This window comes from Ylistrum balloti, unplaced genomic scaffold (genome assembly GCF_031769215.1).
Source record: "Ylistrum balloti isolate Yb309-2 unplaced genomic scaffold, AGI_CSIRO_Ybal_v1 Utg371292, whole genome shotgun sequence".
NCBI classification, from domain to species: Eukaryota; Metazoa; Mollusca; class Bivalvia; order Pectinida; family Pectinidae; genus Ylistrum; species Ylistrum balloti.
The window spans coordinates 187,331-215,204 of record NW_026782693.1 but is presented as its reverse complement, the minus strand read 5'-3'; the positions used below and the strand labels follow the sequence as shown (position 1 = coordinate 215,204).

The 27,874-nt window shown below is 32.9% G+C and overlaps 1 protein-coding gene across 1 annotated transcript in view; it reads left to right on the top strand.

Moving 5' to 3' along the window:
• Positions 1-27,874, top strand: part of LOC132561853 (protein phosphatase 1F-like) — a 38,781-nt gene that overhangs the window by 7,805 nt on the left and 3,102 nt on the right. Inside the window, 5 exon segments of the mRNA XM_060226561.1 lie at positions 20,884-21,044; positions 21,521-21,720; positions 23,450-23,638; positions 25,444-25,587; positions 26,941-27,034. Of these exon segments, the coding sequence (XP_060082544.1) occupies positions 20,884-21,044; positions 21,521-21,720; positions 23,450-23,638; positions 25,444-25,587; positions 26,941-27,034 (788 nt within the window).

Sequence of the window (27,874 nt, the reverse complement as noted above, 5' to 3'; positions counted from 1 at the left end):
GTGCTTGTTCACTGCCATTACTTTGATATGTGTATACCATATATGGGTTTATTTTTCCAATTATATTTTTGTGTATTTTTGCAGTGTTTGTAATAGTAAATTATATTTTGTGTTCTGAATTACTACCAGTAAAGTATTTCTGTTTCGGTTCTATTTGACATAGTGAACTTTTCCCTCCGCACCAAGTACATCCAGTAGTTGGTTATTTTCAGCTACCAAGTGACTAGGGTTCCCGGTTGACCCAGATTCCTAGTTGGCCGAGCTGTATATCATTTGATAGTGGTGTTAACATTTTAACCTCAATAATCTCAACCCTTGTAGTGAAAAAGCTCCAGAATGTTTTGATGAACCAGTAGTATCTTAACTCTATCAGTCCTGCCCTTGTCTAAACTAGTTTAATTAACAATGTCAGAATCTCCTATGTTTCAGTATACATATATATATACTAGGGTGTAGGTTTAAGTAATGTTCTCGGCAATTTCAAGCATTCTTATTTTAGCATGAATTGCCTTGAATGTTCCCAAGCAGCTTATACTTAATATATATAAAAGGACTTTTCTGAAGCTTTTTGAATGAGAACAGTTCCTTGTGAAAACTGAAAAAATGTTTTCAAATCAATATGTATATGCAGGAAAGTATGATTACTGAGTTTAGAAGTACTGTAAATGTACTTTATTTGGTGCAATCCAATTTTAGTGTGTTATTATCTTTTTAGAGCAATGATACATTCATGTATCCACAATCATTTTTCTATTAGCAGCAGTGAGAAACCTTAATTAACAAAGTCAAATTTTAGTGCAATACTTTCACGGTGAAAAGTGCTGAAATAAGTAACCACAGAAATATGTACATCTAAATTAACATTTTTCGTTAACAAACTGTAGACTTGTTGTAACAAATATTCGTCGGTTTGTCAAGATACTTGGGGGCAATTTTTTCTAAATCTGTTAAATCATCAAAGGCACTGCTTTTAATCCCATTGTCCCCAGTTTAATTTTGGTAGCAAGCTTATTGAACACCAGAACAACTAAAGTTAGCTCGGAGGTCAGTCAAATCTGTATGTGTCAAATAATAAACTGTTAATTTATTTTTCAAGGTAGATATTGATAAAGATAATACCAAAAGTCCATTATAACCAACAATAGACTTGTAATTAGCAGAGATCTATACATTATCCACACTGGCGATATTTAACCAACAGAACTGTTCAGACAATTTAAATAAAAAAAAATTATGTGTACTAATGTATTAAACAGATGTTTATTTAAATACAGGTATGTGTGGTAGTGTACATGCATAACACTAATTGATAATTGAATACTTTGTTTGGCACACTTAACAGTAAAATGTGATAGGTTTTGTAACAGTCAGTATGCAAATTAATTATGGATCCATTTATAGGTGTTTCAGTTGTATTAAAACTCATGGCGCATTACCAAATATTTCTCTTTATAAGTATTAGACTTAATCATGTGCCAAATCTGTACAATATATAAACATTAGGTATATAACACTGTATACATAAACATAAGGTATATAACACTGTATACATAAACATAAGGTATATAACACTGTATACATAAACATAAGGTATATAACACTACAATACATAAACATAAGGTATATAACATTGTATACATAAACACAAGGTATATAACACTACAATACATAAACATAAGATATATAACATTGTATACATAAACATAAGGTATATAACACTACATAAACATAAGGTATATAACACTACATAAACATAAGGTATATAACACTGTATACATAAACATAAGGTATATAACACTGTATACATAAACATAAGGTATATAACACTACAATACATAAACATAAGGTATATAACATTGTATACATAAACATAAGGTATATAACACTGTATACATAAACATAAGGTATATAACACTGTATACATAAACATAAGGTATATAACACTACAATACATAAACATAAGGTATATAACATTGTATACATAAACATAAGGTATATAACACTGTATACATAAACATAAGGTATATAACACTGTATACATAAACATAAGGTATATAACACTGTATACATAAACATAAGGTATATAACACTGTATACATAAACATAAGGTATATAACACTACAATACATAAACATAAGGTATATAACATTGTATACATAAACATAAGGTATATAACACTGTATATATAAACATAAGGTATATAACACTGTATACATAAACATAAGGTATATAACACTACAATACATAAACATAAGGTATATAACATTGTATACATAAACATAAGGTATATAACACTGTATACATTAACATAAGGTATATAACACTACATAAACATAAGGTATATAACACTGTATACATAAACATAAGGTATATAACACTGTATACATAAACATAAGTTATATAACACTGTATACATAAACATAAGGTATATAACACTGTATACATAAACATAAGGTATATAACACTGTATACATAAACATAAGGTATATAACACTGTATACATAAACATTAGGTATATAACATTGTATACATAAACATAAGGTATATAACACTGTATACATAAACATTAGGTATATAACATTGTATACATATAAGGTATATAACACTGTATACATAAACATAAGGTATATAACACTGTATACATAAACATTAGGTATATAACATTGTATACATAAACATAAGGTATATAACACTACATAAACATAAGTTATATAACACTACATAAACATAAGGTATATAACACTGTATACATAAACATTAGGTATATAACACTGTATACATAAACATAAGGTATATAACACTACATAAACATTAGTTATATAACACTGTATACATAAACACAAGGTATATAACACTGTATACATAAACATAAGTTATATAACACTACAATACATAAACATAAGGTATATAACACTGTATACATAAACACAAGGTATATAACACTGTATACATAAACACAAGGTATATAACACTACATAAACATTAGTTATATAACACTATACATAAACATTAGTTATATAACACTACAATACATAAACATAAGGTATATAACACTACATAAACATTAGTTATATAACACTGTATACATAAACATTAGTTATATAACACTGTATACATAAACACAAGGTATATAACACTGTATACATAAACACAAGGTATATAACACTACATAAACATTAGTTATATAACACTGTATACATAAACATTAGTTATATAACACTACAATACATAAACATAAGGTATATAACTCTGTATACATAAACATTAGTTATATAACACTGTATACATAAACATTAGTTATATAACACTGTATACATAAACATAAGGTATATAACACTACATAAACATTAGTTATATAACACTGTATACATAAACATAAGGTATATAACACTACAATACATAAACATTAGTTATATAACACTACAATACATAAACATAAGGTATATAACACTGTATACATAAACATAAGGTATATAACTCTGTATACATAAACATAAGGTATATAACACTGTATACATAAACATAAGGTATATAACACTGTATACATAAACATAAGGTATATAACACTGTATACATAAACATAAGGTATATAACACTACAATACATAAACATAAGTTATATAACACTATACATAAACATAAGGTATATAACACTGTATACATAAACATAAGGTATATAACACTGTATACATAAACATAAGGTATATAACACTGTATACATAAACATAATGTATATAACACTGTATACATAAACATAAGGTATATAACACTGTATACATAAACATAAGGTATATAACACTACAATACATAAACATAAGTTATATAACACTGTATACATAAACATAAGGTATATAACACTGTATACATAAACATAAGGTATATAACACTGTATACATATAAGGTATATAACACTGTATACATAAACATAAGGTATATAACACTACAATACATAAACATAAGTTATATAACACTGTATACATAAACATAAGGTATATAACACTGTATACATAAACATAAGGTATATAACACTGTATACATAAACATAAGGTATATAACACTGTATACATAAACATAAGGTATATAACACTGTATACATAAACATAAGGTATATAACACTGTATACATAAACATAAGGTATATAACACTACAATACATAAACATAAGTTATACAACACTGTATACATAAACATAAGGTATATAACACTGTATACATAAACATAAGGTATATAACACTACAATACATAAACATAAGTTATATAACACTGTATACATAAACATAAGGTATATAACATAAACATAAGTATATAACATAAACATAAGGTATATAACACTGTATACATAAACATAAGGTATATAACACTACATAAACATAAGGTATATAACACTACACTACATAAACATAAGGTATATAACACTACAATACATAAACATAAGGTATATAACACTACATAAACATTAGTTATATAACACTGTATACATAAACATAAGGTATATAACACTGTATACATAAACATAAGGTATATAACACTGTATACATAAACATAAGGTATATAACACTGTATACATAAACATAAGGTATATAACACTGTATACATAAACATAAGGTATATAACACTACAATACATAAACATAAGGTATATAACACTACAATACATAAACATAAGGTATATAACACTACAATACATAAACATAAGGTATATAACACTGTATACATAAACATAAGGTATATAACACTGTATACATAAACATAAGGTATATAACACTACATAATAAACATAAGGTATATAACACTACAATACATAAACACAAGGTATATAACACTACAATACATAAACATAAGGTATATAACACTACAATACATAAACATTAGTTATATAACACTACAATACATAAACATAAGGTATATAACACTGTATACATAAACATAAGGTATATAACACTGTATACATAAACATAAGGTATATAACACTGTATACATAAACATAAGGTATATAACACTACAATACATAAACATAAGGTGTATAACACTGTATACATAAACACAAGGTATATAACACTACATAAACATTAGTTATATAACACTACAATACATAAACATTAGTTATATAACACTACAATACATAAACATAAGGTATATAACTCTGTATACATAAACATAAGGTATATAACACTGTATACATAGCAGTATACTTTAAAATCATATTTTTTGATGGGGTTCAAATTTCATGGTTTTCAAAGATTGTTGCCACTTGATTTTATCGATAAACCTTTCTCATAAAATTCTGTGGGGCTAGCTATATCCATGTCATTTATTATCTTTTAATTGTGTTGTTGAAATTCAGATTTAGAATACCGATGAATTAAACGAACAAAAGATCCCCTACAAAAATGTTTTTAAAGATTACCTAGTACTAGAATTTTATTGCGTGTTTATTTAGAATATTTCTACTAATAAAGCAGGAAAGAAACTCAACACTAACAAGACATTACACAGCAAATTTCTACATAAGTAGTGTTGGATCATTAGTTATTTTAATTCTATCATTAAGTTGTATAAACACATATGTAGGATTTTAGTTATCAACACAATGTATGTACATGTATCTATTTAAAAATTTGGTTAGAATTTTCAACCTGACTACAAAGTATGTACAGTATTTTTTGTAGATTTATTCAGACAAGTCCAGAACATCAGTTCAGAAATTTTGATGAGTCCCAATACTAAGAGATGTAGTTGGTTTTCAGTCCAAACAAAAAAATAAGTCAAAAAAAAAAAAAAAAAAATACACGATGTCTACAAATCCTTACCCCACTCTCATCAGATGGCGTTGCCTACTCTTTGTCCATATTCTGTTTACTGCATGTCTGTCCTCAAACAATTCTCATTATCACTTTTTCCAGTGAAATAATTTATAGTTACCCTCGAGCCCTTATAGTGCATGGAGTGCATGGTCTTTTTTTTTTTTATATTGATCAGAAAACAAAGATGGCTGATAGATTGCAATCTTGGATTTTGACAGTTTTAATGTGTTGTTATTATTGTTTAGTAAGTAATGGTTTTCATATATATGTATAGATTTTCCTTGGTCCCAAATTGTACATTGTCCCTTTGAAAACTGATCTAAAAATCAGAATTTTTTATTTCAACTGTTTGTATCCCTGTTTCTTATAGAATACTAGATGGATCATTCTCAGACTTCAAATAGGGCATTTCCTTGATCTATAAAGCAGTAGATGTACATTTTTATGACTAGCTGTATAGACACCTTTTATTCCCAAATTTCATTGATCAGTACCCCCAGTGTAATGATGTTTCTGTAAGGCAATAGATAATTAAGAGGAAATCAGAAGAAAGAAGATAAAAGAATAGGAAACATTATATATAGACCCAATAAAGATCATACAATGGTGGGTGCCAATATGGGCTCTCTGGGAAATCTGTTTAACATGGGTTCACTTTCCTCTTTATACAGTACACTGTGTCAAACCGGTGGACTTACATCATCAACTTTACCCTACATATCTGTGAAGCTCTTTATATTCTGACCTATGGTTATTAAAAAAAAAAAATCCTTTACCAAAATGGGGATATAGTATATTGCTATCTACAGGTTTGTGTCAGCTGAGTTAGTGTTTTATCTGTAGGGAATCAACTGTGCCCCCCTGTTGTTCTATCATCCTCCACACTTGGGTTCACAGAGCAGTGTTCTCTCAGCTTCTGTACCTTGTAGCTAGGTATACATCTGTCAGCATTGCTAATGTAATCTTAAAGATTTTCCATTCAAAAACATGTTGTATAGATGTTACTCAAACATCAGCGTCATACAGTGGCTTATACACTATTAGCTTATTAAAATATATTCTATAATTTTTTCTAAAATCAAACTTTTTGTTTTGATAAATGAATAAAAACTTTTATGTTTTTGGGAAATGTTATCAAATTGGAATCGCAACAAGGAAAGGTTTTGCTCATTAAAGAGATAAATATTCAAGTGAATTTGACTTTTTTCATGTTTGTGGACATGTTAAGCTGTTAGAACTTTGCGTGGAAACTTGTATATGCCTATATGAGCTCTGAATGGGATTTCTGTGTAGTATAGGGCTCGTGGGAAGATGGGGGTTTATTATAGGTGTTGTCAGGATAACCTGTACCTGGGACTACGTTATATCTCGTGGAATATCTACCCATAGATATATATATATATATAAACATTTAGGGTTTCTTGTTACACATTCCATGTATATGTTACATCAGTGCAGAATTATCCTTTTATTCATATTTTATTTCATTATTATGATTTTGATAATATCACGACTATGATTTTTAAATCTCTCTACAGGGGTCTGTGAAGAAAACATAAAATATTTGCTTTAGCATTGCAGGTTAGTGAGCTAGATGAAACGTAGAAAACTATAGCCTAACTTGTTACACAAGATTTTATGTTTAGCTTTATAGTTAACAGATATTGTCTTTTATGAAAACGTAGTGTACAAGTTATAAATAAATTTCAGTGTAAATGTTCAGACTTAATGGTTGGTGACTGGTTACATCTTTACCATCTCAGTCAACTCTGTCTATTGCCAGGTGTTGTCTCACCAAGGGATGTTACTGTTCAGGCAATAAGGTTTTCAGACTTTAAACTTAAAGTTAAAATATTGGGAATTCTCCAGGTAGAGATTTCCTTATAGTAGCTAAGAAAAGGATTTTGATAAAACTTCACCAAAAAGGGAAGGCAAATAAAAAATTAACAATCATGAAGACTTGTGCTACAATCCGGAGGATAAAACTATTTGTGTCTGTCCTTGATATATCTGTAGGGCCAGACCTACCGAGCGTGCTGTATCTACCTAGGGGTGGATCAACAAGTGCCGCCAGCCAACTGATAATGTACTTAGTATCCAATCCCAAACACATTTACGTCTGAAATAACTCACCCCAATTCCTGCTGTAACAAGGAAAGGTATTAAAACGGATAGAAATAACGTATAATGGTTGTTGTCAAAGATGACAAGACTTATGATGAAAAAGCAGTGGCAGATGTAATGCTTTAAGTCTAGGTGTGAAGATAGTGGGAAGTTAAGTCAGAGGTGGAGAATATGAAAAGATGTATTGTTTTAAATCTTGTTAATATGTATTGATTATTGGGTAAGATAAGCAGACTTGTGAACAGGTATTGTTAACATGATCAATTGGAATTAATACATTTTAAATTTGACCCAATCAATACTTTCCCTTTAACCTGCTCCACGGAGACTTTTCAACTTAGTAAAGTTATCTATTAAGGGGACATCAGACAGCCTATGTATTTGACCAACACTGGTCCACTACATGATGTTAACTTGCTCCAAGGAAACTGTTCAACTTAGTAAAGTTTTCTATTAAAGGGGACATTAAAGAGCCTATGTATTTTGCTTGCTGTATTCCATTACATGATGTTTGGCGACTAGAAATTTGCCCCTACAAAGTTTACTTTCCTGATTTCTACAAAAGAGTTATTGGGAAGATCGAGATAGATCTGCTAGCTCTACAGCAACACTTGGAATCTTGATTCCTTTCTTTCCTGTTGTTTCTTTCCTTTCTGTTTCTTTTCCACTTCGTGTGTCCCACTTGACTACAGGCTAGGTGACACTGACTGTTGTGTGGACATTTAACCCGCATAATAAACAAGTAAACTTCATTATAATGTATGTACCATCGAATATAGACATGTGCTCCACATACAAGGTACATCAAGCGTTTGCAATGCTTTATGAAGTATAATTTCTTAATATTTTATTTTAAAAGCAATTGTACCTTTCCAAAGTGCTTTTTATATTTATATCATTTGCACCAAATGTTTTTTTCATCAAGAGTAACTCTTGGGACACTTCAACTTATTTCCTTATCAACCTCGATAGTTTCTGCCGTGACATGATTTCCTTATCAACCTCGATAGTTTCTGCCGTGACATGATTTCCTTATCAACCTCGATAGTTTCTGCCGTGACATGATTTCCTTATCAACCTCGATAGTTTCTGCCGTGACATGATTTCCTTATCAACCTCGATAGTTTCTGCCGTGACATGATTTCCTTATCAACCTCGATAGTTTCTGCCGTGACATGATTTCCTTATCAACCTCGATAGTTTCTGCCGTGACATGATTTCCTTATCTTTCATTAATTTTCATTTCTACACTCTTTAAATTACATAAAAAAACAGGAAGTATTGATTTCACTGCAGCTAGACCTTCAGCGAATGCTCTCTAACATCAGTTAGGTCTAACAGATATAAGTATAGGATCTGTATTGTCAGATTGCATTTCTTCAAATCACATACATGTTTTTATTTTGCTTTCTTCCAGGACAAATTGATTGCTGGTGACTTAACAATAGAATGAAAATATCACTTCCAGACTGGGAAAGCAGGTTATCTTTGTGCAGGTCCAGATAGGATATGAATCAGATCAGATGGCTGTGTTAACTGCCAGGTCCCCACACAGGGACCTGTAACAATGTTATTAGCCACACACAGGGACCAGTAACAATGTTTTTAGGGATAAGGTCGTAGTATATCATACAAACCCTCATCCCCCAGAAAAGTTTTACAGGCCCCTGTGTGTACACACAGTTTACTATTGAAGTATTGATTCTACAGTCACAGATCCTATATTTACTAATAGTGATAAGACTCTCTAGTCATGTCTCCACTGCTTCATTCATCTGTTCCTTTCTTCATTTATTGTGGTCATTACAAGGCCACTCCAGGCATACTTATGTCTCCGATACAAATATAGAGATATGATATCGTGATAGATGTTGTAAATTTACCACTACTCCATAGCCCGTTTGTATACAATGTCTAATAATTATACATATCTATTATCATGATACCAAATTTTCCATTTCCTGATCAGCTCAGTCCTAGAGAGCTAGTTTTAGAGGTAATCTAGTGTTGGTCTGTTAGTTTAGAAATGGAATAATGATTGGTTGGTTTCTGTAGACAGAAATCTAAGATATCCCCTTTAAAGTGTTATAATGACTTCCCAGCTTACTTGGTTTGTAATGTAAATAACTTTAAACAGTCAACTTGAGAAAATTCATTTACGTAAATAGTTAAGTATACTTTAGTAGTTGGTTTTTGATTTGAAATTTAATTTTCAGACCACAAAATTGACACCTTCCCATGAAGTGTTTCTTGTTTGAGTTAATAAGTAGCCTGTTAGCGGCATATAACCAGTGTTTCTAGACTCTACCCATATTTTGTAGGCTGTTTACATTGTGGATTTCCAATGACACCAGGACTACTATCAAACCTCCGACTCACATTAAAGGAGGAAATGTATATTTCAAGTTTACTTAATGATATCAACATGTTTCAGTTGTCTGACTACATTCAAACTGGAAATAAAATCAGACATTCGGTTGAAAAAACAAGAAAATTTCAACATAATCCAAACTCATATTCAACAAAATTAGGGCAAAATATGAACAAAAGAAAGATTTAAATGCAGAGCCTGAAAAAGTACAAGGAGAATGAACCAGGTGTTCCTGAAAAGTTAGAGCCTTCTGCTTCATTAGCGACACCCTCCATGTAAATTTTGGTCAATCCAAGAAAGCAATATCACGCTCTCAGATGAGAACAAGATATACGACAATGAAACCAACAGTCAGACAAGCATAGATAAAAACTTGTTTCTTCTTTAAACAGAATCAGTAAGTAGAAAGGCTCTCATAGTATCAAGACATTATACTAATGCAAATTTCAACAATTTCACCGTTCTAATTCACATTTGCTGAAATCACAGAAAAATGAGTTAAAGTTGCTTTTGTGTTTTCAGATCACGTACATATAAAATGATGCAGAATACCCCTTTTTGGAGTACACTGTTGTTTGGGACACCATAAATTATCAGTTTTATGACAGAGTCATTGTCAAAGCTTCAAATAATGAATTGATGAAAGGTATTATTTGTGCTAATATGGTAAAAAATACTTAGATTACATAATGGATGGCTTAATTATTGCTTGTGTAATTAATATCGATATATTTCTTTGACACAAGCGTGATAAGAAGTATAATAAAATATATACCGTTAATATATATATAATGCAATATAAGGTTTTTGTGAGGCTCATTTGTCATGGTTTTTGATAAAATTACTGGTTGTTGGACACTTTATAGGTGAATATAGCTCAATAAATCTCCTTATACAAATATTCATAGTTTGTGAAGAGTTTTTGATTAAAACCCTCAAAATTTACCAAAGTGACCCCCCCCCTACAAAAATAAATGATTTGACAAAAATGAATGATGGTCATTAACTTGAAGTTTACATTTCTATGTATATTTGTGAATACTAGCACTTATTTGAGTTCATTAGATTAGTTTTAAATGGCAAACTTTTCTGGGCGTCTGTCTCTGCTGTAAATGAATGCATTAGAATTATCGGTTTTATTTTATATTACTTAAACCTTATCTTAGGTATAAAGTTAAGTTATAAATCAGATGAAAACTTTCCTTTGATATAGACAATCTGTATGTAGCTGTTGGTGCATCAGAACCAGAGTGTCATTTGGTGTTGGCTAACACTAGACTTATGGGCCTGTAAGTGGTAAACATGTTTGCCTGGACGGTGTAGATATTTGATCCATTCTGATTCCACAAGAGACATATATATTAGGCCACTGTTGCTTTTGATGATGGTCGTGATGCTATATTGTATTTCTTTGATACATCGTCTACCGTATATATCACGATAAACACCCTTAATCCCTTTGATACATCCCCCTACTGTATATATCATGATAAACACCCTTAATCCCTTTGATACATCCCTCTACCGTATATATCATGATAAACACCCTTAATCCCTTTGATACATCCCCCTACCGTATATATCACGATAAACACCCTTAATCCCTTTGATACATCCCCCTACTGTATATATCATGATAAACACCCTTAATCCCTTTGATACATCCCTCTACCGTATATATCATGATAAACACCCTTAATCCCTTTGATACATCCCCCTACCGTATATATCACGATAAACACCCTTAATCCCTTTGATACATCCCTCTACTGTATATATCATGATAAGCGACCCTTAATCCCTTTGATACATCCCTCTACCGTATATATCATGATAAACACCCTTAATCCCTTTGATACATCCCTCTACTGTATATATCATGATAAACACCCTTTGATATCCCTTTGATAATCCCTTTGATACACCCCCTACCGTATATATCATGATAAGCGACCCTTAATCCCTTTGATACATCCCCCTACCGTATATATCATGATAAGCGACCCTTAATCCCTTTGATACATCCCCCTACCGTATATATCATGATAAGCGACCCTTAATCCCTTTGATACATCCCTCTACCGTATATATCATGATAAACACCCTTAATCCCTTTGATACATCCCCCTACCGTATATATCATGATAAACACCCTTAATCCCTTTGATACATCCCTCTACCGTATATATCATGATAAACACCCTTAATCCCTTTGATACATCCCTCTACTGTATATATCATGATAAGCGACCCTTAATCCCTTTGATACATCCCCCTACCGTATATATCATGATAAGCGACCCTTAATCCCTTTGATACATCCCCCTACCGTATATATCATGATAAGCGACCTTTAATCCCTTTGATACATCCCTCTACTGTATATATCATGATAAACACCCTTAATCCCTTTGATACATCCCTCTACTGTATATATCATGATAAACACCCTTAATCCCTTTGATACATCCCTCTACTGTATATATCATGATAAACACCCTTAATCCCTTTGATACATCCCTCTACTGTATATATCATGATAAGCGACCCTTAATCCCTTTGATACATCCCTCTACCGTATATATCATGATAAACACCCTTAATCCCTTTGATACATCCCTCTACTGTATATATCATGATAAGCGACCCTTAATCCCTTTGATACATCCCCCTATACATCCCCCTACCGTATATATCATGATAAACACCCTTAATCCCTTTGATACATCCCCCTACCGTATATATCATGATAAGCGACCCTTAATCCCTTTGATACATCCCTCTACCGTGTATATTATGAAAAGCCACCCTTTATCCCTTTGATACATCCCTCTACCGTATATATCATGTTAAGCGACCCTTAATCCCTTTGATACATCCCCCTACCATATATATCATGTTAAGCGACCCTTTATCCCTTTGATACATCCCTTTTCAATCCATATTGTCTAATTCATTGCAAATATAATTAAATCATTTTACAAAACAAAATTGCAAAACCTTTACCTGTGAAAGCTAAAAAGTATCAAATTATAGTTGTTAACAGGGCTGATAGTTGTTAACACAGGGCTGATAGTTGTTAACAGGGCTGAGAGTTGTTAACAGAGCAGATAGTTGTTAACAGGACTGAGAGTTGTTAACAGGGCTGAGAGTTGTTAACAGAGCTGATAGTTGTTAACAGGGCTGATAGTTGTTAACAGAGCTAATAGTTGTTAACAGGGCTGATAGTTGTTAACAGAGCTAATAGTTGTTAAAAGTACTGATAGCTGTTAACATAGTTAAGAATTGTTAACACAGCTGATAGTTGTTAACAGAAGTGAGAGTTGTTAAGAGAGGTGAGAGTTGTTAAGAGAGGTGATAGCTGTTAACAGAGGTGATAGCTGTTAACAGAGCTGATAGCTGTTAACAGAGCTGATAGTTGTTTACAGGGCTGATAGTTGTTAACAGGGCTGATAGTTGTTTACAGGGCTGATAGTTGTTTACAGGGCTGATAGTTGTTTACAGGGCTGATAGTTGTTTACAGGGCTGATAGTTGTTAACAGAGCTGATAGCTGTTAACAGAGCTGATAGTTGTTTACAGGGCTGATAGTTGTTAACAGGGCTGATAGCTGTTAACAGGGCTGATAGTTGTTAACAGGGCTGATAGTTGTTAACAGAGCTGATAGTTGTTTACAGGGCTGATAGTTGTTTACAGAGCTGATAGTTGTTTACAGAGCTGATAGTTGTTAACAGAGCTGATAGTTGTTAACAGAGCTGATAGTTGTTTACAGAGCTGATAGTTGTTAACAGGGCTGATAGTTGTTTACAGGGCTGATAGTTGTTAACAGGGCTGATAGTTGTTTACAGGGCTGATAGTTGTTAACAGGGCTGATAGTTGTTAACAGGGCTGATAGTTGTTAACAGGGCTGATAGTTGTTTACAGGGCTGATAGCTGTTAACAGGACTGATAGCTGTTAACAGGGCTGATAGTTGTTAACAGGGCTGATAGTTGTTTACAGGGCTGATAGTTGTTAACAGGACTGATAGCTGTTAACAGGGCTGATAGCTGTTAACAGGACTGATAGCTGTTAACAGGGCTGATAGCTGTTAACAGGGCTGATAGTTGTTAACAGGGCTGATAGTTGTTAACAGAGCTGATAGTTGTTAACAGAGCTGATAGTTGTTAACAGAGCTGATAGTTGTTAACAGAGCTAATAGTTGTTAACAGGGCTGATAGTTGTTAACAGAGCTGATAGTTGTTTACAGGGCTGATAGCTGTTAACAGAGCTGATAGTTGTTTACAGGGTTGATAGTTGTTAACAGGCCTGATAGTTGTTAACAGGGCTGATAGTTGTTAACAGAGCTGATAGTTGTTAACAGGGCTGATAGCTGTTAACAGAGCTGATAGTTGTTTACAGGGCTGATAGTTGTTAACAGGGCTGATAGTTGTTTACAGGGCTGATAGCTGTTAACAGGGTTGATAGTTGTTAACAGGGTTGATAGTTGTTAACAGAGCTGATAGTTGTTAACAGAGCTGATAGTTGTTTACAGGGCTGATAGTTGTTAACAGAGCTGATAGTTGTTTACAGGGCTGATAGCTGTTTACAGGGCTGATAGTTGTTAACAGAGCTGATAGTTGTTAACAGGGCTGATAGTTGTTAACAGAGCTGATAGTTGTTTACAGGGCTGATAGTTGTTAACAGGGCTGATAGTTGTTTACAGGGCTGATAGTTGTTAACAGGGCTGATAGTTGGACAACTACAGTAAAAGGTGATGTAACTCTATTGACTCCATACGGGAAACTACAATAAGCACATTCATATAGAATGCAGACTGCAATAGAGCTTAATTAAATCAACCAGACAAAAAGTATTGATCCATAAATAAAATGATCGTCTTTGAATCCTTATTCCTGTTGGGATTATTGATACTTTAAAATTTGTCACTCATCCACACTACATCAACGTCACCTGATGTTGAGCTTAGAAATGAAAAATAATGATGTTTAGTCATTGATGGTAATTCCAACTGGAAGTTTCCTGGAAATCTTTGGTCATGATTCATAGTAGAATTAAGTCGCTGTTGTCACAGGCTGGAACTTTTAATCAAAGATCAAACACTAGAATCTAATGTAAGCAAGGCCCTATACCTATAGTAGGAGTGTTACTTCAGTACATTTTTGTTTAATTCTGTTTTATTTTGTTAACTATGAAGGTATATTTTACATGGTTCAGATGTGAGTCTGGTGGGACTGGTTTTAGAACACCATGAAATATAGTTTATATGCTTTATACAATGATGTGTTCCTGTATCAGTAGGGTCAACGTTTTCAGTGACCACAGTATAAGTTATGTTCTATCGTTCTCTGTTACTCAGCTGGTTGTCTGTTGTAGGTATAAAGATAAGATCATCTTTATGCCTCTTGTTTCATTCAATCTTTCAGTTGTATATCTAGTTTCATAGTTTTAAGTTTTTACATACCTGTGATACTGATGTATAGGATTTAAGATCAAGACTTGATTTATACTTTCACTCTTATGTCTTTGAACTAGGGAATTAAATTATTTAGGTACTGTTTATAAAAATCAACATTTTCGTGATAGCTGTCCATCATCTGGTAAAGTACCAGTGTCTCCTTTTCACACTTCCACATTCTGAGGAAAAAATGAAAAAATAAGTTATATATGTTAAAGTGTGTTGATAAACCTGAAAAAATAGCACATTTCTAGTGTAGCCTGACTGACACATGGAATAAATGTAATCTTCAAGATGACCTTGTTGAGGTCAGCAACAGATGTATCTATTTTCAAGCATAGAAATGTTTCTCTTTAACTAAGGAGAAGGACGGATCAAAGTCAAAGAAAGTTCCTGAAAATCTAGAATGAACCTTTTTTCAGAGTAGTGCAGTTTTTAAAACTGAAGGGTTGCTTTTCAAAGTAAAAGTGTTTTTTAGATACATAAGAGTGTTTTTTCCCCCGAGTGGGAAAGTTTGTGTAATTGAAGAATGGCTATTTCAAAGTAAGAATTTTAAAGACTGTATGTATGTGCAAGTGTTTACCATAAACACCTAGACATGTTGTAGGGACAAGGAATTAGAGCTGTCTGGGTGGATAATGATGTCAAGGACATTAGTGTTTATATGACAAGAGATCAAACTCCTCTGGCTTGAGGGGATCTATAGACTGTAGATTGGGTTTATGTATAATACACATGAACATTCACAGAGTTTTCCATCTGGAAACCAAGTTTAAGCAGCAGCTGAACTTTGTTTCCTTAAATTCTTGGTTTTATTTTTACATTGTAAATACATGCTTTCAACTTTGAAATACAAAGAAATATAATTGTGGATTTATGGTAAATGTTTTTATTCAAATGATTATGTGAGTGACTTAGTGCTATCTATGGAAGTAAAATTAATTAAATGACATGTCTTTGGTACATTAAATATGTATAAATTCAACTATAGATTCAATTATGTTAGTAGTAAGGTTTAACATTTGGAGAATAGAATTTATTGTGAACAGTCTCCTCAAAGTTGATGCCAAGTTTAAAAGGAGAAGGAAATAAAATTGTTTCAATTATAAAAGGGTTTCCAACCATTGGCCTAATTATGGTTCCTCATCACATACAGTAGATTAGGGTGAAAACTGACTTAATTAAAGGGTTCTTGCTAGCTAAGGTTCCTCATCCTATACAGTAGATTAGGGTGAAAACTGACTGAATTAAAGGGTTCTTGCTAGCTGTGGTTCCTCATTATATACAGTAGATTAGGGTGAAAACTGACTGAATTAAAGGGTTCTTGCTAGCTGTGGTTCCTCATTATATACAGTAGATTAGGGTGAAAACTGACTGAATTAAAGGGTTCTTGCTAGCTGTGGTTCCTCATTATATACAGTAGATTAGGGTGAAAACTGACTTAATTAAAGGGTTCTTGCTAGCTGTGGTTCCTCATTATATACAGTAGATTAGGGTGAAAACTGACTGAATTAAAGGGTTCTTGCTGGTTATTTTCATCAGACACTGATATATGATTGATTTGGCTGCAGCTTGGGAAGGAAAAAGAGACTTTTAATGCTCTTAAATTTGCAGGCCAAGAAGAGAGCAATGTGGGAAAAACTTGTAAGTGGCCATGTAGAATATAAGTACATTGTACCAGCTTTTAAGCATTATGAAAGGACGAAAAGTACATAAAACACAACATGTTCGTTATATACAGGAACCCAAGTCTGGAGATTAGTTTGTAGTCACCTCTACTTCAGAAGGTCATTTTTACAAGGCGTGTCATTTCTGGATGCCAAAGAGAATTGGCTGGCTTTGGTATCCTACAGCTATTATAGAAACTTGTTCAATTTCATGCTTCATTACTGCTAACTTAGACACAAAGCCAGTACACACTGAGAAAGCAAGGCTACCATTATACTGTCAGTACATTCTCAAGCTATTGCAAAAATCATACAATTATTTTCTTCTTTTCAATCACAAATTTATCTTTTTTTGTCAGATACAAAAAGATGTTTCTAAAAATGCAGTTATGTATAAAAATATCTTTCATCAGACAAATCTGACTTGGGAAGATCTGTTGGCAGAAACAAGCATTTTCAGAAAAAAAACTCAGCATCATGCATTTTGTGAGATTTTCTTTTTTATCAACTTAATGAAACTTGACAGAGTTTTTTGCCTTTTATAGGCACTGAATCTTTAATTTCTTTTTTTATCAACAGTGAAAAAGAATTATTTGATAAATTATTAAAGTTTGTCATACATTTCTAATTTTTTCAGATTCAATATAAGAATCTGTGGTCGATTTCAAATGTCTGGCTTAGCACATCAGAAGAATTAAAAAAATAATTTCATTATTCAGCAATCCTTTAAATTTATTTAAACCACAGGTATACCTAGTATATATATATAGTGCAGGTAGCACATACTTTTCTACAGTCAAGGTAAGTGTTTCGGGAGGCTGATAAATTGGTTTAGAAATTAGATGTTTATGTACACCATACATTCCTAGTAGTGTTTTAACATATGCTGGTTGTGTAAACAATTAATTTACATGTGAATTCACTATCTAATAGATTATACATGTCTGTTTCTTGTCTAGTCCCAAGTCTGGATAAATAATTTGTCTAGATTATCTAGTCCAAAAGCTTTATATTACTGGGAATACACCATTGTTTTTGTTTAATGTGTTGAGAATTATTTTGAGTGAAAGACTTAACATGCTGTATAATTCTACATATATATTATAGATTAAACCATATGTGTTAAAAAGTATTTTGAGTGAAAGACTAAACATGCTGTATAATTCTACATATATATTATAGATTAAACCATATGTGTTAAAAAGTATTTTGAGTGAAAGACTAAACATGCTGTATAATTCTACATACACTTGTATATATTATAGATAAAACCATATGTGTTAAAAATTATTTTGAGTGAAAGACTAAACATGCTGTAGAACTCTACATATATATTATAGATAAAACCATATGTGTTAAAAATTATTTTGAGTGAAAGACTAAACATGCTGTATAACTCTACATACATATTATAGATAAAACCATATGTGTTAAAAAGTATTTTGAGTGAAAGACTAAACATGCTGTATAATTCTACATATATATTATAGATTAAACCATATGTGTTAAAAAGTATTTTGAGTGAAAGACTAAACATGCTGTATAATTCTACATACACTTGTATATATTATAGATAAAACCATATGTGTTTAGAATTATTTTGAGTGAAAGACTAAACATGCTGTAGAACTCTACATATATATTATAGATATAACCATATGTGTTGAGAATTATTTTGAGTGAAGGCTAAACATGCTGTAGAACTCTACATATACACTATACATAAAACCATGTGTGGGAATCTTTTGGGTCTTATTGTAAAATAAATGCTTAAGGAATGTTGAAAGAAAAACCCTCAAAAAATGGGTAGTGTTTGCTAAGGTCCTTGTCTTAGATTTCTTTAGCCCTTTAAACAGCTAAAGAAAACAAACAGAAAAAAATGAATTAAAAAAAACAGATAAATCAACAGAAAATTGAAAAAAAAAAAAAACAAAGATTGAAACCGAAACTGAACAAGTTGTTTTAATTTTATCATTAATGGTTTAGATTGGCAATGGCCTTGACCTCTGGCAATGGCCTTGACCTCTGATATGTCATTTTTGTAATTTTAGATTTGAAGGGAAATATAGAGATCAGTTATTGTTAATTAACACAGTTTAGTTTACAATTTCTCCAGACATAGCCCAATATGAATATTTCATGTGAAGGTCAACATGATAGGTGATTGCAGTCTGTAACTACACACAGAACAACATTATCAAACACTCCATGATCCTTGTTATTTAAAGATCACATTATTTACCTCTGTCGCCCTGATTCTCTTAACTACTGGACCAAATTGACGTAAGATTTTATCACATGAACAGTGTAATTGTTAAACTGTATACATATAAATATAGAATTTCCAGATAATGTAATCATATAGTTTCTGGTTACTTCCTGGTTGGGAGAATCAAGTTGTTTAAGTTAATGATAGAAAATTGCTCATGCTTGATCTAGATAAACACTTACCATATCTTCCTCAATTACCTCATCAGTTTTATTATCAACCAACACAGTAACTGTAAGTTGTATGGCACGAACTACAGTGAGTTCAAAATGTCAGGGTTGAATGTTCTTCCTTTCCATGTCTGAATATCATTGCTTATAATCTTGATTCATTGATACACATTGAGAGGTCCTTTCTGAAGTTCAAGGTTAAAGTAAGGACATGTATGTTTTGTGTTGAAATACTTCAGAAAGTATCAGGGTAATCATTCATTTTAGGCTTTGATGTGTCATAAACAATAGGGTATAGAAACACTAACATATCTAACTACTGAGCATTACCTAATTTTCACATAAAGGTAAAATCTTTATCTAACCCTTGATTTAAAAGTATGTTTCTCTTATAACATACAAACTATGTGTTAATTATCCTACTGTACATATCATACTATTCGTATGCTGTGTGTAATGCTTCAGGGATGCTTTCAAATATACTGAAACTCAACTGAGACTTACAGATCTGTGAGGACGAGACATATAGATCTGCGATTACGAGATATAAATATCTGCGAGGATGAGACATACAGATCTGCGAGGACGAGGCATATAGATCTGCGAGGACAAGGCATACAGATCTGCGAGGATGAGACATACAGGTCTGTGAGGACGAGACATACAGATCTGCGAGGATGAGACATATAGATCTGCGAGGATGAGACATACAGATCTGCTAAGATGAGACATACAGATCTGTGAGGACGAGACATATAGATCTGCGAGGATGAGACATACAGATCTGCGAGGATGAGACATATAGATCTGCGACGACGAGACAGACAGATCTGTGATGAGGAGACATACAGATCAGCAAGTACGAGACATACAGATCTGCCAGGACGAGACATACAGATCTGCCAGGACGAGACATACAGATCTGCCAGGACATTTGTATGTTTTGATGTATATATGTATATCAGTTTACATTAAAATGTTTGTTACAGAAAATGTTTATAAATTAGCTTTTTTATTACATTTACAGAAAATGTCCACCAACTCTAGCAGCTGCCTTGTGCCGGGCTGTCGTAGAGCAGATCCTTAAATCTGACCTGACAGAGTATGAAGAGGATACGTCTAGTGCGGGACGAGGTGAAGCAAACAATGGGGAGACAACTCAGATTATAACAAAGGATCCGCCCACAGGTATGCACATAGATGTATTTAAAAATACAGAACTACAAATGACGTTGTCAGGTAATAGTTGTTTTAATAGTTCTCCCGTCTTTTATCCTCTTCATGGAGGTTTAGTTACAAAAATAAAATTAATTTAATGATAAACACTAATGGCACTGATAGTGCCTACTGCTGTATTTCAGATCAGTATAAACATTAACCAATGCTGTTGTATTGCCTTGTAATATGCTTATTCACTACTTTTGAGTATTAAATTCATTTGTTGACTTTTTTATGCATAAAAAGTACCTTTACATACAGAATATTACCACTTTGAGGTATTAAATTTTCACTCTTTAATCATGATTATTCTTAGGGACGATGTAAAACTGTAGTCTGAAGTTATGTGAATATTGTCAGTTTAGAACCTTCAAACTTTTCTTATTCCATGTATTTTCAGGACTAACATTACTAAAATATATTCTATGTTGTTTTTTTTGCTGCAGTACTTGAAGCCCAAGTCATGTGTACACATGTTATTGAAGTTCTACACGACGTCTGTAAAAAATGGCGTGATAATCTGCCGAGGTTGTCTCCCCCGTCCAAATTGTCCAAACCCTACCTCTACGAAATTAAAAATACTCGACGGAAAATGGAAGATCGTCATGTGATATTACCTGACCTCAATACTTTGTTTAATTTAAAGGTAACAGACAGAAGGTGTGATAGATCTGGAAGTTTATAGAAACTGTATTATAATACAATATAGCTTAGTTTATATATGTTTAAAGGTAACAGACAGAAGGTGTGATAGATCTGGAAGTTTATAGAAATTGTATTATATTACAATATAGCTTAGTTTATATATGTTTAAAGGTAACAGACAGAAGGTGTGATAGATCTGGAAGTTTATAGAAACTGTATTATAATACAATATAGCTTAGTTTATATATGTTTAAAGGTAACAGACAGAAGGTGTGATAGATCTGGAAGTTTATAGAAATTGTATTATATTACAATATAGCTTAGTTTATATATGTTTAAAGGTAACAGACAGAAGGTGTGATAGATCTGGAAGTTTATAGAAACTGTATTATAATACAATATAGCTTAGTTTATATATGTTTAAAGGTAACAGACAGAAGGTGTGATAGATCTGGAAGTTTATAGAAACTGTATTATATTACAATATAGCTTAGTTTATATATGTTTAAAGGTAACAGACAGAAGGTGTGATAACTATAGAAACTGTATTATATTACAATATAGCTTAGTTTATATATGTTTAAAGGTAACAGACAGAAGGTGTGATAGATCTGGAAGTTTATAGAAACTGTATTATAATACAATATAGCTTAGTTTATATATGTTTATATATGTGATTCTGGAAGTTTATAGAAACTGTATTATAATACAATATAGCTTAGTTTATATATGTTTAAAGGTAACAGACAGAAGGTGTGATAGATCTGGAAGTTTATAGAAACTGTATTATAATACAATATAGCTTAGTTTATATATGTTTAAAGGTAACAGACAGAAGGTGTGATAGATCTGGAAGTTTATAGAAACTGTATTATAATACAATATAGCTTAGTTTATATATGTTTAAAGGTAACAGACAGAAGGTGTGATAGATCTGGAAGTTTATAGAAACTGTATTATTAGACAATTTACCTCAGTGTATATATTTTCCGCGTTAGCTTTTGTAACAGTTTAACATTTTTTCTGTGGATTTTTCAACTTAAAAGTGTCGTTGAGTGAAGAAAAGTTTTCTTTGATTGTTAGAGTATCAGTCTGGGACAAGTTGTATTTTTTTTGTATATAAAAAAGCTTGGCTTCTTTCACACCTGTTTCTTTCAAACATCCAGAAATACTGTAGTAAAAAAAATTTCAAGTTAAGGAATATTCTTGATATTGGATTCCTATGAAGATATTTTAGTAAATAGTTCTGATCTTAACACACCCATTTTCACCTTGTATTCTTGAATAAGATGGAAAAATTTAACATCATTGAATCCTTTTGAGACACAAACAGATGAAAATTATGGTTATTCAACAATAATTAAAACCTGAACACTGTAAAGGTTTGTTTAGTGAAAGGCTGATGTAAAATGGATGCAATTTTCATAGAAGTCATGAATTACAGGCTAGTTTTCTGCGATTTTGTTATGAAAAAAGAACCCATCACAAATAAGACCAGTAAATGACACTCCAACATCTTGTATACGGTACTTGAAATATGTAGACATTTTCATGCTTGTAATTCTGCTGCTGGGCATTCAATATATTTCATTCATCATTTCATCACTCTACATTATAATTGATAAAGGAAATGAGAGATGTACAAGAAAAAAATCACTACAAAACGAAAAACAAATACCAAGGTATTCAAATCTGTAGTGGTGTAATTATCTTGTGTATCATCACTACAGGACCAGCCTCCGCAGTCTTATTATGCTGTGTTTGATGGCCATGCCGGGGTAGAAGCAGCCACATACGCAGCCACACACTTACATTGCCATCTTGTTCACTCTGAAGAATTCCAGAAAAAACCTGCTGATGCTTTCAAATGTGCATATAAAGAAACGGATGAAAAGTACCTACTGAAGGCTGAGAGAGAGGTGAGTACCCTGTCAATACTGAAGGCTGAGAGAGATGTGAGTACCCTGTTAATACTGAAGGTTGAGAGAGAGGTGAGTACACTGTCAGTACTGAAGGCTGAGAGAGAGGTGAGTACCCTGTCAATACTGAAGGCTGAGAGAGATGTGAGTACCCTGTCAATACTGAAGGTTGAGAGAGAGGTGAGTACACTGTCAGTACTGAAGGCTGAGAGAGAGGTGAGTACCCTGTCAATACTGAAGGCAGAGAGAGAGGTGAGTACACTGTCAGTACTGAAGGCTGAGAGAGATGTGAGTACCCTGTCAATACTGAAGGTTGAGAGAGAGGTGAGTACACTGTCAGTACTGAAGGTTGAGAGAGAGGTGAGTACCCTGTCAGTACTGAAGGCTGAGAGAGAGGTGAGTACACTGTCAATACTGAAGGCAGAGAGAGAAGTCAGTAATTTAATTGAAGATTTTTGTTAGAGTAATTAGCTTGGAAGTTTTTGGGGATATTTGGGCTGGGCTTTAAGGCTTAGTTAAAATCCTTGGATAGTTTGCTTTAGATTTGTGACATTCCCTTCAAGAAATCTCAATGAAGAAATTTTATGATCATTATGTAACCTGATAATAATTTTGACAAAGTCTTGATTAGGTTTTAAATTAAAGTTATTTCAGTTTTGAAAAAAAAGGTTTCAGAAAGAGGTTGTTTTTAGTCTGATTTGCGAGTAATTGTGGCTCTGCCTCGAGATGTTGGTGACCTATAATATCACCTTGTCCGTTTGTCTCTGTCTGTTCATTTTCTTGTTTCTGTACAGTATCTCAAATTCTGTTATGCCAATGGCACTCATACTTTATGCCAGGCCTCCATGAAGGATGTGCTTGCTTGGTGTATGTAGCTTTTCATCTCGCAAGGTTCAAGGTCACTCCTACTATAAATAGAATATCAGCTTTCATGTGAAAATTAGAGTTTGCTTTGGCCAATCTAACCCAAATTTCTCACAGTACTTCCTTACTGAAAGTTTTTGCTTGAGATTGTTTTACAGTTTTAAAGGTCAAAGGTCAAGGTCAGTGTTGCTATAAATAGAAAAATCAGTTTCTTTGTGATAGCTCAAGTTTGCTTTGGTCAATCAAACTTAAACCTCATACAATGTTTCCTTACAAAAATGGTCAATGGTCCAGATTACAGTCATTCTAAGTAGAAATTTGGTTTCCGTGATATAACTTGGGTTCCCTTGGCCCAGTCAAACTCAAACTTTATACAATGCTTCCTTACTGAAAATGCTTGCTCTTCAGACCCAGAAGTCAAAGGTTGAGGTTATTGCTATAATAGAAAATCCATTGAGTGGAATAACTCGAGTTTGCTGTAGCTAATCTAACTTGATGCAATGCTTCTTAACCAAAAGTGCTTGTTTGAGATAGATTGCCATTCAGGTCCAAAGGTCAAATGACACAATGATATAAACTTAAATCAGTTTTTGTGTGGTAACTTTGCTTTGCCCAATCTACATCAAACTTCATACAATGCTTCCATACCTAATGTGCTTGCAGGGGATATTGCATTTTATATCCCAAGGTCAAGGTCACTGTTATAAATTAAAAATCAGATTATCAGATTGATAACATTTTTTCTTCACTTGTGTTGTAGAGTGTACTTAAGGTCTTGGCAGTAATCTGTCAATCTGGGATATGTGTATGTAAGGGTGGGATGGTGGGTGTGTGTGTGAGTGGGGGAGGGGTTTTCAGCCACTTAGCTGACCTGTCAGTGTTCTATTTGTTGAAGTATTTGATTACAAATTTGTCAGGGATTTTATTTTCTTGTCTTTCAGAAACTAAAGAGTGGGTCTACGGGTGTGTCAGTTTTAATCAGGGACAACAAATTACATGTGGCCTGGCTCGGAGATTCACAAGTGATGATGGTGAGGAACGGGGAGGCAGTGGTGCTGATGGATCCCCACAAACCAGAGAGAGAGGTAATGAACATATGATGTATTAAAACAATACCTTAGTGTGTATTGATGGAGACACACAAACCAGAGAGGTAATGAACATATAATGTATTAAAACAATACCTTAGTGTGTACTGATGGAGACACACAAACCAGAGAGAGTGGTAATGAATTTAGAATGTATTAAAACAATACCTTAGTGTGTACTGATGGAGACACACAAACCAGAGAGAGTGGTAATGAACATATAATGTATTAAAACAATACCTTAGTGTGTACTGATGGAGACACACAAACCAGAGAGAGGTAATGAATTTAGAATGTATTAAAACAATACCTTAGTGTGTACTGATGGATCCCCACAAACCAGAGAGAGTGGTAATGAACATATAATGTATTAAAACAATACCTTAGTGTGTACTGATGGAGACACACAAACCAGAGAGAGTGGTAATGAATTTAGAATGTATTAAAACAATACCTTAGTGTGTACTGATGGATCCCCACAAACCAGAGAGGTAATGAAAATATAATGTATTAAAACAATACCTTAGTGTGTACTGATGGAGACACACAAACCAGAGAGAGTGGTAATGAACATATAATGTATTAAAACAATACCTTAGTGTGTACTGATGGAGACACACAAACCAGAGAGAGTGGTAATGAACATATAATGTATTAAAACAATACCTTAGTGTGTACTGATGGAGACACACAAACCAGAGAGAGAGGTAATGAACATATAATGTATTAAAACAATACCTTAGTGTGTACTGATGGAGACACACAAACCAGAGAGAGTGGTAATGAACATATAATGTATTAAAGCAATACCTTAGTGTGTACTGATGGAGACACACAAACCAGAGAGAGAGGTAATGAACATATAATGTATTAAAACAATACCTTAGTGTGTACTGATGGAGACACACAAACCAGAGAGTGGTAATGAACATATAATGTATTAAAACAATACCTTAGTGTGTACTGATGGAGACACACAAACCAGAGAGAGAGGTAATGAACATATAATGTATTAAAACAATACCTTAGTGTGTACTGATGGAGACACACAAACCAGAGAGGTAATGAACATATAATGTATTAAAACAATACCTTAGTGTGTACTGATGGAGACACACAAACCAGAGAGAGTGGTAATGAATGTAGAATGTTTTGAAACAATACCTTAGTGTGTACTGATGGAGACACACAAACCAGAGAGGTAATGAACATATAATGTATTAAAATCTGTCCTCAACCACAGACAAAGTGCATGAAATAAAAAAGAAGAAACACACAACAACAAACACAATATATTATCAGGGTATTTCCCAGTTGTATGGTGGATTCTAACCTGGTCGATTATTGCAGGACGAGCGCAATAGGATAGAGGACGCCGGTGGCTGTGTGTTGTTTATGGGGACATGGCGAGTCAACGGAAATCTGGCTGTATCACGAGCCATAGGTAATACATCTCCTGTGATCTATCACAGGAATCTCCCACAGCTTTCCCTAACCATATTCTCAAAGACATCATGGGTTTGTGTTGCCTTCAATTAAAACAAATATTTCATATTTTTAATTTGGAAAATATTCTTTCTTAATTAAGATACCGGATTGTTATTCAAATTAAAAAACTATCAATTTTGATATTTATAGATAGGATGAGCTGGAGAATTATATGTGAACTGGCGTAACCCATGGTGTATGAGAGAGTGTATGGGCCAGGAACTGCTGTGTTATACATGGTTACCCTGTATATCTGTCTGTATCTTGTAATTCCAGGATGAGAGTCGCAGGATTGAGGAAGCAGGGGGATATGTTCACAGTGTGCGAGGAATATGGAGGGTTAACCTTGTCCTTTCTGTTTCCAGGGCGATCGGTAAACTTGACTGCAGAGATGTAGAAATTTGATGCTGAGTGAAAAAAATATGTTTGCCTTTGGTTGTGACAAATTTGAAAGTGGTTTTTTTTCTCATATTTCTCGTCCAAAAAAATAAAATAAATAAATTGTATGCTTGTAAATCATTGTTTCCATGAAATATCCAAGATGTCTATTTGAAGTACTAGTGTGAGGTAAACACTGGTTTTTGTTATTAGGCTCCTTTTGAAATGAAGAGAAATGCACTTTTAAAGAGTCAGTTTGCTAAATATCAATACCTGTTTGCTTTGATTTCAGGTGAGGTTTTGTTGTATGTGTACACATTTTTGAAGTGTCATTGATTTTTTTTTCTGCTGAACATCAACACAAAGTGTTGATGATTGCATGCTTAATCGCAATAAGTATTAGTTCAACACTGACAGC